The 17782-nt window shown below is 45.0% G+C and overlaps 1 protein-coding gene across 4 annotated transcripts in view; it reads left to right on the top strand.

Annotated features, from left to right (window-relative positions):
• The window catches only part of GALNT16 (polypeptide N-acetylgalactosaminyltransferase 16), a 75128-nt gene that overhangs the window by 44969 nt on the left and 12377 nt on the right, over window positions 1-17782 (top strand). For all 4 annotated transcript variants that reach the window (XR_005257205.1, XR_005257204.1, XM_038139135.1 and 1 more), the window contains exons 4-12: window positions 1832-1899; window positions 4344-4409; window positions 5475-5596; window positions 7619-7706; window positions 8681-8765; window positions 9796-9899; window positions 13427-13553; window positions 14499-14591; window positions 16684-16767. Coding sequence is in view for 2 of the 4 variants with exons in the window: in XM_038139135.1 (XP_037995063.1) it covers window positions 1832-1899; window positions 4344-4409; window positions 5475-5596; window positions 7619-7706; window positions 8681-8765; window positions 9796-9899; window positions 13427-13553; window positions 14499-14591; window positions 16684-16767 (837 nt within the window). In the remaining 2 variants the exon portion in view is untranslated. The remainder of the gene's footprint in view (window positions 1-1831; window positions 1900-4343; window positions 4410-5474; window positions 5597-7618; window positions 7707-8680; window positions 8766-9795; window positions 9900-13426; window positions 13554-14498; window positions 14592-16683; window positions 16768-17782) is intronic.

Raw genomic sequence — 17782 nt, 5'->3', positions numbered from 1 at the left:
CTTTCCCAAGGATATACAGCAAATTATTGCAGAGCTGAGAGAAGAACAGAGCACTGTACAATGAGCTGTGAACTCCTCAAGGGATGTGTTCTCTCTACTGGGGAATCAGTGGACAGGTAAATAACAGAGAACAAAACGGGGCTTTTTTCACAATTATGTTGAGTTGAAAGACCTGAAACTTGTGGAGAACATGTGAGCATTGCCAATAGTCAAGCTAGTGGAAGAAGGTGTAGAATACCATTTTACGGCCATTATACTGCAGTCTGTCTGGGTTGTTTTGCATTGTGTTTGCACAGACAAGAATTTAGTGCAGGGCAACCTTGTCTGTAAAATATGCAGATGGTGGTTGTGCTGAGAGAAGCTGCACTTAGAATGGCACAGGAACATCCCCCCACCTCCCACCCCACCATACTAGAGGATCCAAAGAGACATGAGCCAAGAGAAGCAAATGAGATTCAGCTTTGGAAAATGCAAGCTCAGTCATCTAGGGACATGTCAGCTCAAAATACAAACACTATGAGAGGTGTATAAAGCAATGTGAATCTGAAATAGAGTGGGATGTGATACTGAGCAGCAGAACAGTCACAATTTTGCTGTATGAGAAAGCAGAAAACTCTTCCAAACTGAGGGAACTTTGGCTCTGTATGCAAAGCCATGAGTGGTGTTACTTAACAAGATGGCAATTTATTTCTCTAGACCTTTATTCCTAGAAGTATGGGACTATTCTTGTTGTCTGTTTCCTATATCAAACAACAACAACAAAATCCAAAAGAGAAAAAAAGCCAGAAATTTTACTCCAGTATTGCTCAAAAGAGCAGGTGCCACTGAAATGAGACAGGTTGCTAGAACTAGGAGGACAGTGTTTGCCTCTGTTTTTAGTATTAAAATTTGGATAACTTCCCTCTTCATTGGACTGCCTAAGCATCACTGAGCAACCTTGTTGAAGGTAATGAGGATCTGCCTGCACACAGAGGCATTGGAGGAGGCTTGGAGGGGAAATATGCTGTGTGATGGTAGTAAAGCAAGAGAAAGATTTGAAGAAGTTAATGGAAAAAGAGTTCAAGCATTTTAAATGAATGAGGCTGGTAAAGAGGTCAGAACTGAACTGCTCAGACTCCAAAGTACCAGAATGTTTTGACATCTGAGGAGGGCAGAAGCTTTTCTCTGCTTTCCTTGTGTGTGTCCTGCAGATGCAAACTCATTGCAGACCCGAGGGTATTACATGGTATGGTGCAACCAACCTGAGGAAAGGGGGTGATTTCAGCAAATGTGGTGCTGATTTGAAAGACAGGTAACAAGCAAAAGAGGGGAAAAAAATTCAAATCCAGAATATTGACAATGCTTCCTTCCAAAGAAGGGAATCGGTGAGAAAGCCCGAGCAGGTCACACCTATTGCTTTGAGGTAGAGCTCCTTGCTGGGCAGAGAGGCAGCTCTTTATGCCCTCCAGCAGTGATGACTTTCACCCAGAGGCTGGCAGATGGGAATGGCCATTGGGCTGCCTCAGGCAGGTGGTTCTCTCCATTTCACCTCTGTTTAGGGGCAGAGCATGCTGCAGCATCCTTTGCTAGCTGCCCCAGGCAAGTCTCACAGTCAGCTCCTGGTTGTGGGTCCTTGTAAGGTCTGGCTGAGTGCCACAGCTCTCTGGGATATTCTCACTTGTAGTTTGGTCCTGCCAGTGAACGCTGTTACAAGGGCAAGGTCACTGCTTCCACTTTACTGGAGTTTGGTATTCCTGCTGTAATGCATAGCACAGCAGATTTCTATCAGTCCTAATGTTGTCATTGTTATGGCAGCTCACAAAGTGGCTTTTTCTTTCCTGGGTCCCTGCAGTGTTCTCAACCGCACCCCTCCCAGTCTCATCCAGGAGATCATTTTGGTAGATGACTTCAGCTCCGATCGTAAGTTTGGACCTATTTCCTTTACACCTATTTCTTCCCTTCTGTTTTCCTGTTTTTTTGTTTGCTCTGTTGAGCCCCCTTCCCTCATAGATTCCCTCTTGTCTGTATGCAGGAGAAAAAGAAAAGAAAGTAAGTCTGTGTTTAATGTCCATGCATGGCAGAGGCCAGAGTTTCTTCCTCTCTTTTTCTTTCCATTGGGTCTTCCATTACTGTCAGTGTGGCAGTTTTTGCTAGGTTGCCAGAGATCTCTGTCAGGTTTCATTATGCACCATTTGGTGAGCTGTTTAGCACAGATATATATGTAGCAATGTTGTGCATGAACAGAGCAGATACTTACAGACCAAGAGGCAAGAAGAGGAGAAAATTGCTGCCTGGGGTCCTGCAGGCAGGCTGAGGCAAGACTGGCTTCTGCCTCCATGTGCCTGGGACCCCAGGTGTCCCTGTGAGAAGCTGTGGCAGAGTTACTGCTTTGGACAGCACCATCCTTTCTTCTGCAGCTTGGCACAGGGATAGAATGTCTACTGCATCAGTTCCACCAGAGCTGCAGGCTGGAGGCTCTGGAGTCTTTCCCTCTGTACAGTTGCTCTTGCTCCTGGCTGTTGTGTAGTAGTTGTGAGGTGGTGGGCAGAGAATTCTTCCTGCTTCTCCCAGGATGTGTTCTAGATTCAAGGACAGTCTAGTTATGTACCATTTACAATGATTGATAATTACTCCTTCAGCGCACCCTACAGATAGCTGTGAATGCCCACCTTGGCCTGCTGAGGTAAGGAAGCAATGCTCTTTTGATTTTGCAGCTAAATGCTTATGTAGCTTTGGCCACAAAAAAATACATTTTTAAAGGTGGATGCTGAAATGAGGGATTTGAGTTTCTGAGGGCCTTACAGTGTGTTTTGAATAAGTACCAAGCTGTGCTCAGCTCTTTAATTTCAGTGTTTCTGAGCACTTCCAACAAACAATCCTAAGTGTTCCACATTCTGCACCCAAAAATTCGGTTCTTAAGGGGCAAAGTGTTCCAGATCAGTGGATGGATTTCTGGTACCTGTTCTGCACAGGGTTCAACCATAAACTCCCATTTAGGCTCCTCAGTAAATATAAAGATTTTGAAAAGGATCCATCCTGTTACAGCTCTTATTTTTTCACTGGCAGCTGGATATTTGTGGATATAGCCACTTCCCTGAGACACGTTCATGGAGGCACTTCAGCACATGTTTGAGGTCTGACACTTTGCTTTAATACCTACCTCAGTTTCTCCAAATATACTGAGAGTCTGTCATCTCTGGCAAGTATCTTCAGGCAGAGCCATGTGCCCCACTCCTGCAGAGTGAACGACTGAATAAGGATTCTCATACCTGAACTCATGACTTGGCCAAGATAACAGCATTGCCTTCCCTTGTAGCAGAGTTCCAGCAAAATCTTGATGCTCTGTAATTCAGAGCACCTGCCACTTCCCTTGGATGATGCAGCATTTGCCAAAGTGCCAGTGTAAGAGCAGTATTTCAGATTGCACAGACCCTTGAGAATGGAAATGCTTGTACGGGAACGTGCTAAGAGGTGCACTTTGGCTAAGGGCCTTCGCATTCTCCCCAGAGTGCTCAGTCTGTGCAGAGATGACAGCAGGAAAGAGGGGGCATGAGACATGTAAAGGAATATGGAATAAACATGGAGATTGGGGTGAATTTGATGGAGCAAGAAAAAAGCAAGTTAGAGATTGCTGTTCCTATGACATCTGCTAGGGTAGGAATAGAGAGGATGACAGAGAACTAAAGACTCAGTGCTCATTGGTGTCTGGCTGGAGCAGGTAACTGTTCCTCTCCCTCATCTTTCCTTGGTAATGTAAATGAGGGATGCCAGGGGTTTCTAGCAAAGCCCTTGGTCAGGCATCCATGTGTCAATGTGCTGGTGTCTCCAAGGAAGCAGGTTGCATCCCAGTGGCCTTTATTAAATAAAATCAAGTGGAAACTGCCCTGAGAACAAATGGCAGGAGATGCCCAGATGAGCCACTGAAGGCAAAGAGAGCAGATAAGATCACTTTATGTTACAGAACTCTCTTTTCCTTAGCACTTTGACGATTTGCAGTCCTGCTTCCCTGTGTTCCCTCCTGAAGGGATGAAAATGGGCCACTAATGAAAATTAGTGCCCAGTGCCACGCTGCCAGCACATGCTCCATTGTTCTTGGGAAGTTCTGAGCAGAGGAGATGGAGGCCTGGCTGCTCAGAGGATTGGGAAACATGGGCTCAGCTGATGAGGAGGACAGCAAGCAGGCAGTGCTCTTCTGTGTACTCTATAGACAACAGGATTGGGGCCATCATGCTGATTAATGTGATGTTAAGTGAGAGCAGAATTTCCCCTCCCATGGAGAAGCAGGGGGATAGCTAGTTTGGGCTCTCTGTTGAAGCCAAATAATTCATGCATATGTACTAAATGTCTTTTTTGCCTTCCCCAAGCTGAGGACTGCCAGCTCCTTACCAAAATCCCAAAGGTCAAGTGTCTACGAAACACCCATCGAGAAGGTGAGTGTGGAAAGCTTTCTAAGTACAAAGATCTTGCCTATTTTTCCACATGACCCTGGTTGCCTCCCAGCTGCTTACAGCTGTTGTTTCTTATAGTTAGAGTTTGTTTTTTCAGTATAAGCATTTGGAAGTTCTGTGGAGGGAGAACACAGCTTATCAACTCTCTGAAGAAGGCTTCAGGGGTCTCATGGAATACTTAAATAATGAGAAGTGGTGTCCAGAGGCCTTGGCTGGAACAAATATCACATTTTATGATCTTTATGAATAAAGATTGATATGTAAGTCTCATTCTTTTAAACACAAGGTAGCTCTTGCCCTTTCAAGCACAAGATAACAAGCTGTGTAGGAGACATGGGAGAAGGAAGAACAATCATGTATCTATCATAAAGAGATACAATTAAGGAAAGTTTTTTCTCATATATCTGCTACATGCATAAATGACTTTCCCAGCTGCTCTTTAGTTTGACCCACATGTGCTAGCTTATTTCTAAAGCTGTCAGTGCACAGCAGGTTTGGAGCTAGGATCTAGAAGGAGAGACAAAAATCACTGTTTAGTTCACAAAGAGCATCCCACATAGTGGGATGGTCTGTAATAAAGTAAGGAGTCCTCTGAGAGCCAGGCTCATATCTCTGCAGGGCATAATAAAGGACAAATGGGAGTAAAGCAGATAAGCAGTAAGGAAGGCAAAAAGCAGAGAGAAGAATTTGGCTATGGGGAATTGGTGATGGAGGCAGCAGGGTGCTCAATGGGAGAGTGAGTGAGCAGGCAGCAGCCAGGTGTCTGTGGGGGAAGCTGGAAGGAAAGAGCAAGGAGTCAGGTGGAAGTTCTGTGTCATGGACAGAAGTGACAGGAGAGGTCATTCATTGTGTGCTGGGAGGGCTTGTCTGACTGTCCCCAGGGTATGCCCTGCTCTAAAGCTGCTCTCTGCTCCTGATGGAGATGTAATAAGGGAGAATCACCTGCTCTTTCTCTGCAATGGCCACACAAAGTATTTTTTCGGAAGGAGGCTCAAATGTTTCCTTTCCTAACCTTCCTGCTCCTTTGCTGTCCTTTTCTCCTCGTAGGGCTGATTCGCTCTCGGGTGCGAGGAGCTGAAGTGGCAGCTGCTGACATCCTCACCTTCTTGGACAGTCACTGTGAAGTCAACAGCGAGTGGCTGCAGCCAATGCTCCAGAGAGTGAAAGAGGTGAGCACCATGTCCCGCTCTGGGGTGGATGGAGCTGGCCTGGCCTGTGCTGTTGGATCCTCTGCCCCCTCACATGCCTCAGCAGAACTGGTGAGAGCAAGCCTGCCAAGGTACTCCTCAGGTAGGCTGCTGCAGAGGAAGGTACAGCCTGAGCTAGATGGGCAAGAGATCCCTGATGGGATTCTGTTCTGCCAGTGTGGCAAGACAGGAGGTGCAGAGTGATGGGATGCAATGCTGAGTGCTGGAACCAACTTGTACCTCTTGTCTCTTGCAGGCATTGCGCTTCCTTGTCCTGTTCTCCTGCATATAGGACATCCCCTTGGGCAGCATACATTGTGCAATTTTTCCATGGTTTCCATCTCCCCTGCTGCTGGACCCTCCCCTCTGCCTTGTCACTGCCAAAATTTTCCTTCTATTAATGTTCCCACTGAGCTGCCACAATACATCACCTGCATGCAGGCAGCTTCCTGTCACAGAGAAGCTGCTTGTGACTGCAGGGATGTTCCCTTTGATGGTTTACTTGGCAAAGGATTGATGGAAGGCTGGAAGAATGAAAATGAGGCAGAAGTATTAGCAGCTGTCACCCTGACTGCACTGCAGAGCTGGAGGGAGAGATCATACAGCTCTGCTGTAAGAAAAGGCAGGGGAGGGGTGATGGGAGAAGTCCTGCTTGCAACTGGCTGTGATTGTTCCCCTCTGAAAGGAGGCTCCCATGAAGTAATGGGCCTTTGGAGAATGGGTGGAGGCTTTAATGATGCTTTGTAAGCATGTCTGATTAGCTTAATATGAGGGAGCAGAAGAAGGTGAAACTTCAGAATTGATTAATTAAAAGCTTCTGCTTTTTATTCTTGTTCAATAAAGCCCATAAATGTTTACTTTACTTACTGGTCTTTAGGTCAAGCTGCAGCACCAGCACAGGGGGTCCTAAGCAGAAAGAACCTCACTCATTTCTTTAGGGAAGGATCTAAAATGTGAAAGCCTGTGTGCTGACTCTAGTATACAAATTTTTTAGTGAGCAGATTTTGAGTCAACCTATTTCTGACCTACTTTCTACATTTCTGATGTACATCCTATTATAAATTTCAGTCTTGCCCTAGCCAGTCCTGGCACTGGTTGGTTGGAATAGTGGCTGGCACACCAGGCTGCCAGGTGGGTGCTGGAGTCCTAAGCTGGGCAGACTCTGGCTGGGCCACCATCACAGCTCAGAGGGGAAAAAGCATGAATCCTCTTACCAAGCATGTCCCATCCTAGCCAAGTGTGGTACGTCCTGAGGAGCTATTGCAAGGCACAGAATGAAGGTTTGATAGGAAAGGCATGGATGCTGGCAGCTGTCCAATAACAAGGTGCTGTTTCTGGCATTGCCAGCTCAGTTTCATCTTACATGGCAGTTGTCAAAACACTGTGACAGGGATGAGGCCCTGTTTCATGATATTGAAAAATTGTTCAACTTCTACGAACTAAAAGGATTGCAAAAGAAAATTGTACATGTCTATATGCCTTAATGGAAATCAAGTACTCACAATATCTTGATATTATAATGTATACAATGTGTCATATGCATGATAAAGTTTGCACTATGGATCTTAAATGTGGGGTCTTGATTCATAGTACTTCTTAGGAAAATGCTTTATTAGGGGTTTGATGATTTCTAAGCTGATGATAATGAGTTAATTCAAGGATGGCTGAGCAGAAGGTGTGCTGTCAATAGATATCAAAACCCTTGGGACAGTGATTGATGCCCTGTGACTTGGGTAGGAAATAAAGAGCTGTTTCTTAGCAGCATCCCTAGGTGTTGGAGTCTGACTCCATTCCCCACATCCATGGAGTGCAGCTGGCTAGTACCCACCATCTCCATGTTTGGATTTAGTGGCCACAGATCCCTTGCACAGCTACCAGAACCATATTGGAGAAACCAGACAAAGATTTACACATGCGACTTTGTGTTTCCTGATCTCTGGCAGCTTTGCTGGACATTCGAGAAAGCCTGACTCCTTTTTTCCCCCCTTTTTCTCTCTCCCTCAGGATTATACCCGAGTGGTGAGTCCAATTATTGATGTTATCAGCCTGGATAATTTTGCCTACCTGGCAGCATCAGCAGATTTGAGGGGAGGTGGGTATAATGAATGGCTTATGTAAGTTAGACCTGAGGGATGGTGCATGATAAATAAGTTGTGTTCTCTTCAGGTTTCCAAGAAAATAGAGTGATGATCTCTCTGAAAGGTTATCTGTCCCTTTTTCTCTGCAACTTACAAAGTCAGATATTTTGAAGAGTTAGAACAAAACTCAACTAGTATTTTCCTCTTGAACTTGAATTGCCATCATAACATTTAACAGTTTCGGGACTTAGTTAATTGATTAAATATCTCACAGTGTCCTCACTATGCTGCATGTACACTGGAGTCTGATAGGCACTTCCAGTTGCTGCTTTGATCTGCCAGACTATCTCGTGGCATCTTCTGAAAAACATTTACACTTTTCCCCTCACAGCTGAGCCCCCTGCAGCTGTTTCTGTGTTCACCCCACTTCCTGGTGCCCTTCTACATCTTTTATGGCTGGGGCTTACTTCTGCACTGCTTGCCAGCCAAAAGCTGCCTGTTCTTTGGCTACCCTTAACATTGGTATAAAGTTAGTGACTGTGCTGTGCTGTACTATCCACCATAGGCCATCTGTAAGTACATGGTAGTCGTGAAAGACATGGTGGGTACAGTGATCCAGTGATCTGCAGGCCTTTGTTCCCAGAATATATCACATCCTACAAAGTCCTTTATTAAGGCCTCATAACTCTGGCAGACAGGGTTTGCCCTTGGTAAAACAAACTGGCTAGAATAGAATTGCACCTCAGCCTGACAACACTCTCCTGAAGGTGTGGAATGAAATCTGGATGCTAAGGAGTGATAGTGCCAAGACAGAAGCTGGTGAGTTCTACATTAGGATAGGCTATTGCCATTTTGGGAAGACTGTGAGGGAGGTCAGGGAAGGAACATAGGGACAGCCTGTGATATAACAGTGCAGACTATCACTGAAAGCTATTGGTGCTGTTTTTACAATAAGAAAACCAATTTGGCATGTCTTTTTCCTTTTCAGGGTTTGACTGGAGCCTTCACTTTAAGTGGGAACAGATTCCTATAGAGCAGAAGATGTCCAGAACAGACCCAACTCAGTCTATAAGGTACACTCTGACAGGGTACACTTCTCCAAATGCCTTTACTAAGCCTTCACCAGTGTGGCAAGGAGATTACAGGGACTGCCTTGCTGAGGACAAAATGCCACAATGTTGATGATGACAAACTGTTCATGTTATTTTCTGAATACATTGAGGTCTATACCCTAAGTGTGAGAGTACTGCTCTCTGAATATTGTAAGTATAGCAGATTATTTACTATCATGCACACCACCTCTACAAGCCACCTCTTCTTCTGTATGTTTGTTTACTTGTCTTCTCCCTAACTCAACACTCTGAATGCTTCAGAAATCGCTTTGCGGTTTTTTAATTACCTCCATCTTTCAGGTGAAAACTTAAAGAATGAAGCAGATGAACAGTCATTCTGCGTGGGTAAAGCAGATCAGAAAACTGAATCTTACCTAGTAATGTGGGCATAGAATTACTCCCACCTACTAAATCTGCATGTCCATGGACAAAAGAGATTCTCTTGGCTGGAACAGTTGTTGCCAGCCTCACTGCAGGGTACATGGCTCTGAGGCATGTAGAATGTAACAAATCCTGATATGAAGAGTTATGGTGCTTGTCTGTATAGGCAGACAGCTCCCTGTTTGTAATATAAAAATATCATTTAATTCCTCTGTGTAATTTGTGAGCCTCTGTTTTGCACTCCAGAGGCAACCAGCTTGCTAACAGCAGAGCAATGCATGCAGCAGCCTGTCACAGCATGTCTGATTGGTGAACACAGTCATCAAACAGTGCCCATCATTCCTTCACACTGTGCATATTTGTATAAATGCAAAAGACACAGTATCACTCTTGTAGTGCTTGCAAGACCATCTAACAAAGGCATGAGGATGATCTAGTCAGAGGCATCTCAGAAACCTGCAGCAGGTTCACGTTCTACCTCTACTGTTTTCTCTTTTAAATGAGGTATGACTTGTGATGCCTGGAGAAATTGTCTGCCCTTTAAAATTAGGTTTGTGGTGCTACATATATGTGTGATTTTTTTTTTCTGGATTTTTGTTTTCTCTTCCAGAACCCCTGTCATAGCAGGAGGCATCTTTGTGATTGACAAATCCTGGTTTAATCACCTGGGAAAATATGATACTCAAATGGATATCTGGGGAGGAGAAAATTTTGGTAAGTTCAGGATGTTTCAAGGGAATGACACACTAATGCAGAACTGCTTCCCAGTCTTCATGGCGTACCAGAGCTTTTTTTGTGAGAGATCTGATCAGCATGTCAGTATAAGATTAGGGACGTGGTCAGGTAATCCCCAAGGTGGTCAGAGCTGTATCACTGTCAACATAAAGTGTGTGTGGTCAGGGCTATACTCTCCTACAGGCATATGTGCTATTATACGGGAGCTTCATCAGTACAAGAAAGAAAGAGGAGCTTCCTGATGTTTAAATTGTTGCTTGTTTTTGGAGAATATTCCTCCAGTTCTTCACATGGCATACTGTGTTGCCCCAGCTCTGAAGTGGGCAGCCACTCCTGCAGCTCTTCTTATACCTGTTCCTCTCTTGCAGATAAATCTGAATTGCTCTCTCAGCTTGACAGGTCAGAGAGTTATCTTTCCTAATGAAACAAGCCTCTTTGTAAATGGAATTTGGTTACAAATAGACTCAGAATGCATTTAGAAACATACTAGGGCATCACAAACATCTGAGGAATTCAGAGGCCCAGTGTAGTCTGTCCACTCACTTGGCTGTTTTAGGGCATGGTGCTTAAACCCATCTCCTTGTGCTTAATAGTGGCACAGATATGCCAGGCATCTCTCTTTGCCCCGTGTGAAGGGATGCTGCACTGTCACCAGGTGTTAATGACAAAAGCAAGATGAGTGTTAAAGAGAGGTTCATGGAGACCTCAGGTATTTAGGGCATTTAATTTAGATGGAGCTGAGAAGATAAAAGCCTTACTTTTTGTAACCAGCTTAAGTAGATTCCTCTGTAACTAACACTGCAAAAAAAAAGTTTCTGTAGATTCCATAAATGTCACAGATGTGTAAATAAAGCCTTTTAAAGAAGGATTTGTGTGGTGTTTCCTAGCACCTGGAGATCCAATTAGAGAAAATGAAATAGTCAGGAAGAGGAAACCTTTGTTTCCCTGAACACAGCTGGGAGAGCTGCCTCTTTCTGAGATTATTTCTATAACCATTCAATATTATTTTGGGCTGATAATAGACTCTGAAGGTACCACATTTTAAAAACAAAATATCCAATAATGAGTGTTCTCTGTTTTCCCAGATCTTGATTCTTCATTATATTAAAAAGAGATATTAAATGGTGCTCGCATTGGAATCTCAGCAGTCCTAGTAGCATCAGCTAAGCACTGTGGCAGAAGTCACAGGAAGCCTTTACCCAGGTGTGAAGATCCCCTCTCCTATGTCCCCCAGGAGCAGAGTCAAACTCAGCTCCTTGCCATCACTAGCCCTGCTCCAGCTGCAAAGCCAGCCACTTTGCCACGCTGCCAGCCTCTGAGCTGTGACTGTGTAGAAGCTGTAAAGCCAAAGATGGAGAAGGAATATTTCTTAAGGTTTTTCTCTGTCTGCTTCTGCCCACCTGGGAGTCCAGTGTTGTAGTTTGGTCCACATGTCAGTAATGTGATGCTAAGTAGAGCTCTCTGCCATAAGTAGCAGTAAATTGTTTGCATGCTCACAGCCATTCTTCCATATAGAGCTGATCAAAACCACAGAATCGCTCCACAGAATTTGCTTTGTTCTCCTTGAAATAGCTCTTGTAAAGCCTGGCAGTGGCTGGGCCAGGCTGTATGTGACTCAGCGCATGTACAAGGCTTTCCAGTTTTGCCTTGTTTCTGTTCTGAGCTTTTTCTGTAAACTCCGTGTCTTTTGTCACTTGTCCCTCATCCTCCATCAAGTCTGTTGCTGCTGAAAGCAGAGGGATAGAAACCAACCTGGATTTGACAACAAAATGTATTCCTTTACCTTGAATAATTCAGAATGGTTAATTTAACCTCCTAAAAAACCAGTTTACTATACTTAATTGAAAACTGGGTTTTGCGATCAAGGAAAAATATTGATAATGTTCTGAAACATTATTTATACTAAATACTACAGTTTTGAGTGGGAGGGGACTGTTTGAATTAGGTCCTCATTTGTAGATGAGATGATAGAGTGGTTCTGTCTAAGATGGTGTGAGAAATCCTCTCTTTGGAAATGGACATCACTTTCAAGTTACACATGCCAGACTGAGAGTTCTGGTTTTGTTGTAGGCCAGAGTGAGTCAGGAGCTCATTCCAGGAAAGCAGATGTCAGCTGGACACATCACCAGACAAAAACTTATGTCTTGGGGTTTTTTTATTTGTTCATTCCTAAAACCCTTCCTTCTCTTCAAATCTGGAACTCCCTGTTAAAATGAATCTGAAAATAATTAGCTCTGGATGAGAGTCAGGAGAGAAAAGCATTAGTAAGAAATACTACAGAATGCAGTCTAACCAAATGAGGTTTTTTACTGAGATGCTACATTAGATACACCATCTCCCCCCACCCTGCAACACAGTTTGACCTGCCTCTCAGTGTGCAGAGAGGAAGGCTATGGAGAAAGATGAAGGTTGGGAACATGTTTGTGTGTTTACATGGTTTCAAACATCCATTAGATCTGGATACATAATTTCTTTTTAATTTCTAAGCATCAGAGCCCTGTAAGTCAGGCATTACTGGAGGGAGATCCCAGCTGAGTAAAGTTTTTTTGAAGTAATTAGTCTATACGATCTGAAGCACTTTTGGTAAAGACTACCAAACCACCCAGCTAATTTTCATTTTCCTTCTTCCTTCTCTTTTCATCACCACATGAATTGAAAGTAGAAAACCCCTCTGGTGTGGCAGTGATTAAAACAGCGAGGACAGACCCATAAGCTTGAGCAAGGTCACATACCTTCTGTCATGCAAATAACTGCCTGCACATCAAAGCTCCATGCTCTTCTAATCCTTTAGCAAAATGTTGAATCTAGCTTCAGGATAGGGTGGATTTCTTCAAGTAGCAGATTCTCTCTGTATTTTCATAGTCACACTGTATGAGACTGGTATCTGCTTTGAGCAGTTCCCCCAGCAGAGGCAACTGCAACACAGTCAATTGCCCCAGTTCATTAGTAATAGAGCCAACCAAAATGAGAAGAAGGAACTATTGCAGGGTGGATAGCATAGAGGTATGAGGGAGAGGACTTAGCTCTGGACATTGACTCCCCATGCCCTCATCTTGTTCTGTTCTTTTCCCGTGTCTAATAAACTCCATTTCTTCCTCACATGATTTGCTTTACCCAGTAAATTCTTCCTTTCTAATTCCATCTGTGTGCAGGGATGACAGTAACAGAAGTCCGAAACCGGGGTGGGGGGGGTGGGAGTGGTCTCAGTCTGTTGCCAGGTGCCATCCTGAGGGCCTGACATCCTCAACAACCTTGAAGACCTGGTCAAATGTAAAGGTGTCTCACTGAAATGAGACCAAAGAGGAGCAGGACTGGCGAAGGCTTGGAAGTCCCTGAGCTGCAATAGTTGCCTCCATTTAACCAAAGGGAGGACAGTTTCTCTGCTCTCACCATGGCATTGCTTTCCCTGATTTTACTGTTACAGGCAATACACGTAGAGCAGAGGGGCAAGAAAATTGCCCTTCTCGGACCTGTTGCAGCTGTATGACTCTTGGGGTCTCTTCCAGAGCTCTCTTTCCGAGTGTGGATGTGTGGTGGCAGCTTGGAGATTGTTCCCTGCAGTCGAGTGGGACACGTGTTCAGGAAGCGCCATCCCTACGACTTCCCTGAGGGCAACGCGCTGACTTACATCAAGTAGGTGTTGGGTAGTTCCTGGTAGCAGCCAGGCCACCTTCATGTTGGGCATGCCTAATTAAGTCTGAATTCTTTGTTGTGCTTTTCCTTGGTAATGGAGAACAGTGTGTGGCTGAGCATCTGTTCTCAAGGGAAGGATGAGTTGCTGTTTTCTGTGAACAAAACCTGTTCCCCTCTCTGCTGTTTGTATTAGTGTCTCTCATTCCTTCTCAGTCTCTGGTGAGGGGAGTAGGGAGCAGTATGCCAGAGGGACACCCTAGCCATTCACAGATGCTGCCCTGTGACATTGTGACATATGTGGGGGGTATCAGCAGCCCTTGAACATCTCTGCTGTCCCTGAGCTGTACATGCTCTAAGATAAACCCTGAGGACAACTTCTACTGCAGGACAGATGGGAAGAGATGAGAGATGAGATGAAGTGCTTGACAATGAAAGTGATCAAGCGCTGCTTCAGGGCCTTAGAGAGATGGTGAAATCTCCATCATTGGAGATTTCAAAACTCAACCAGTCAAGACCCTGAACAACATGACCTAATATGAAGCTGGTCTGATTTGGGCTGGAGGTTAGAGGTTAGAGTGAGCTGCTTTCCAAGCTGAATTACCCCATTATGTTATTCTAATCTGGGAAAAGGAATACTGTAAGTGAGTGTGATGGTGACAATCTGCAGTGTCTCTGCAGAGGAAGTACGTGCAAAAAAGTCATGGTAAAATATGGCTAATAAATTTTCAGCTTCTGAAGTGTTCTTGCAAGGCTTTGTAGACTTAACACAATCAATCTCTACCCACCCATACTGCCTACTCGCTTTTGTGTTTGGGACTGTCTCCCACTCCCTGCTGGCACACAGGCCTTGGGTCTGCCCACCAGTGCCTGCTCGCTGGGAGGGCAGGGAGGGCAGGTTCTGCAGCAAAGCTTCTCCCCAGCCCAGCATGTGCTCCCCCCTTGCAGGAACACGAAGCGCACAGCAGAGGTGTGGATGGACGAGTACAAGCAGTACTACTACGAGGCCCGGCCCTCGGCTATCGGCAAGTCCTTTGGAAGGTAAGCTGCCCTAGACCTTGGCAAGAGGGCTCTGGTAAACCCCTTGGTAGCAAGAAATAGTTTTTAGGTCTTCTCTGAGGCTAAGTGTGAGAAATAGAGGTGCTCTGAATGCCTGCCTTGCCAAGGAGGTTGTAGCTTGAGTGTCTGGCTAATGAGGTTTTCTTCTGATTCACTTAATTTTTTCCCCAGTAACACTGCATAAATCATTTGTTAGCAGAAGGCCAAAGGGATCTGTAATGAAATTAAACGACCAGACATTTGAAGTGGCTAGACAGGAATATTTTTCTATCACAGCGTGCAGCTGTTGTGGAAATGTGAGCTCTATCTGGAGCTTGATCTGAAGTTCCTGTGCAGATGCAGAATCCCAGGGCAAGCACGGCTGGCTGGCACATGGGCCATGCTGCACTTGGTGCACTCCCCACTTTCCTGATGGATGGAGGGTAGTTTGCCTGGTTTGTAGGGCAGGAGAGAGCATGGCCGATGGTAAGACTTAGAAACACAATCTGCAGAATTGTGCTTCTTACAGCACCTTTGCTAAAGCTGTTTTCAGGCCACATGGGATTCATTATTATCAGCTTAACAGTTCTCTGTGACCCAGAAAGCAGTGATGGACACCAAACCTGGGATGAGAGGAGAGCTTGCTGTCTGTGCTCTCAAACTCCCATGACTCCCAAATAAATGTAAAAATCCCAGGAGTGCTGCATTTTTGTGGGTTTTATCTGCCTGTAAACAAAAGGCTATTGTATCAGTGTAAGGACTTGGCAAATGTGGTTGTATCTCAAATGTGTAGCTGTTTGCACAGGATAATGATGCATCTCCTACTTATTTATGACAACCTGGTCACTTTTCTTGCTGTACACTTTGCTTTATTATCATGATGCATTACATATCTTCATAAAAATAGCTTTGCCTACCTAATTTATCAGTCCTTGAGCTGACTGCAGCAGCTGGACTGGGACCACATAGCAAGTAACCCTGCTGCTTGTGAAGGAAACAGACTATTGCATATTGTGTGTGGATATATTGCTCACGTGTTTTAGGGGCAAAATCTGCAGTTCTTGTTTGCACAGACTTCCTAGTGACTTTACTGGCAGCATTGGCTGAATAAAAGCTGGAGCAGAGCATGAGACTTTGACTTCAGGCAATTTCCTGTAGTAACAGCTCTGTGAACCTGCATTAAATCTAGATTTTAGGGTGCAAGTGCCTTTGACACCATCACTGATAATTTGCCCTAAAATGGATCCTCCTTCGCCTCAATTTTGGTATGGATATAAAATCTTAGAATGTTCCCCTGAGGGAACATGAGTGGCCTCATGTATATGTACAGTGGCCTCTCTGGGCTGAGGATAGAGAGGTGCATGGGTACCACTGAAATTCCTTCCCAACACACAAATGTAGTGTCATAACTTAAAGACAAGAGTTCCTGGTTTCGCTGCTCCGTAGCACTGCTGGAGGGAAATCCTCTTCTTCAGCCAGCTAAAGCCAAACAAATCTGCAGTGGGAGGACTGCCACAGCAGACAACTTCTGAGATGCTGAGTTAATCTCCCCTTTTACTCCCACCCTTTCCCCAAACTGCTTAAGAACAAACAATTAAGTTCTTCAGGTCTCTGAAGCCTAGACCTGCTGCCATGAGGTGGAGACATGCTTTAGCAGACACAGATTAATCATCTGTATGTACCTGAGCACAAACACTTTCTAGGCCTTTTCAGCAGCTGATTGTTGTGCAGGTTTCATGGTATGCCTCTACATGGGCACCCAGAGGCAGAAACACTTTCCTGATCTTACGGCAGTTTTACTGCAGTGTATTATTTAACAAGGTAGCACCTGGACCCTGCCATTGCTCTGAGCCAAAGGAAGTGCAAGAACAGCTCTCTGAAGGTGTTTGTTTTCCATTTCTATTTCCTACCACTTGCCTCTCTCCTCGTCTTCATCTCAGGTCACTGCTAGTGCTCTGAACCCAGCAACAGTTACATGGGAGAATGAGTAATGGCAAAAAGTAATGTAATTTCCCTCAAACCTCCTGGCCAGTCTTCATTGTTCTCCTCCCTCCTGTTCACTGCCTTATTCTCAGCAAGTTGCCTGTGTTTCCAGTGTTGCAGACCGAGTGGAGTTGCGACACAAACTGAACTGTAAATCCTTCCAGTGGTATCTGGAGAATGTCTACCCCGAGCTCAAGTGAGTCAGTTCTTTGCTTGTAGAAATCTCTGAGGGATTTGGGAAGTGGGTCACAATGGGAACATGAGCCTTGACAGTAGTGGGCAAAAGAGAGACTTATGCTTGGAAAAGGTTTTCTCTGTTCTTTTTGGTGAGAAACCTCCTGTGTTTTCCTGGCTTGTATTGTCACAGCTCTGCAAAGGTCTGCCTTCTGTTCTGCCCCACACAGCTGTTCCTTGGAGATGTGCAGTAGTGGTGTTTTCAGAGATGTGGGGTGTAGACAAGTGCACTACACCCCTCCCAGTTTTGACTTGGTCTCTGCCCAGTGGATCCTCTGTCTGGAGGGAGCTGAGCCAAGTAGAACTGGACAGCCTCAGCGCAGAGGTTTGGGTGGATCAGAGAAGGCTCTTAGGAATGCTAGAACCAGCTGTCCCTGTGGCTTTCCCTGCCCTGGGTCAGGACACGGTAGTGTTGTGTCCTTGCTCAGCTGGGAGGCAGCCCGGGTAGAGCTGTGTTGTTGGCACATGCAAACCAGCACACATCTGTACACCTCAGTAAAGGCAACGCATCTTTTCACCTCGGTCTGTGGCTGTGAGTGCAGGCTGAAACACCCAGCTGTAGTCTGGCCTTGACAGATCTTTCCTGCATTCCTATCAATGAGGCAACAATATGTGTTAGCTGGGGGGAAGACTGAAAAAGGGGGAGGAAGAAGCAGAGCAAATCACTGTGGATATGGCTTTTTGCTGGAAACAGCCTCTTTCAGAATTGCAGAATCTCAGAATCATCACATTAAACTGCTTAGGGTCACCTAAAGATCCTGGTATGCCTTCTGAAACAAAAATACTAGTCCTCTGACCAAGTTCTCACTTGATTTTTGCCTCCTCCAGATATTTCCAGTGGACAGCATGATATTGTTCATTTTCTGTCAAACATAGGGAACTGTGTTCAGTCAGGGGCCAATTAAGCCCTTATAAATGTGGAAGTACTTTGGTCATTTCTGTGTATGAAGTACCATGCAACTGTCATTCTACTTCAA

Source organism: Motacilla alba, chromosome 5, assembly GCF_015832195.1.
Source record: "Motacilla alba alba isolate MOTALB_02 chromosome 5, Motacilla_alba_V1.0_pri, whole genome shotgun sequence".
NCBI classification, from domain to species: domain Eukaryota; kingdom Metazoa; phylum Chordata; class Aves; order Passeriformes; family Motacillidae; genus Motacilla; species Motacilla alba.
Note: the sequence above shows the minus strand (reverse complement) of the source record. Positions and strands in the feature narration are given on the sequence as shown.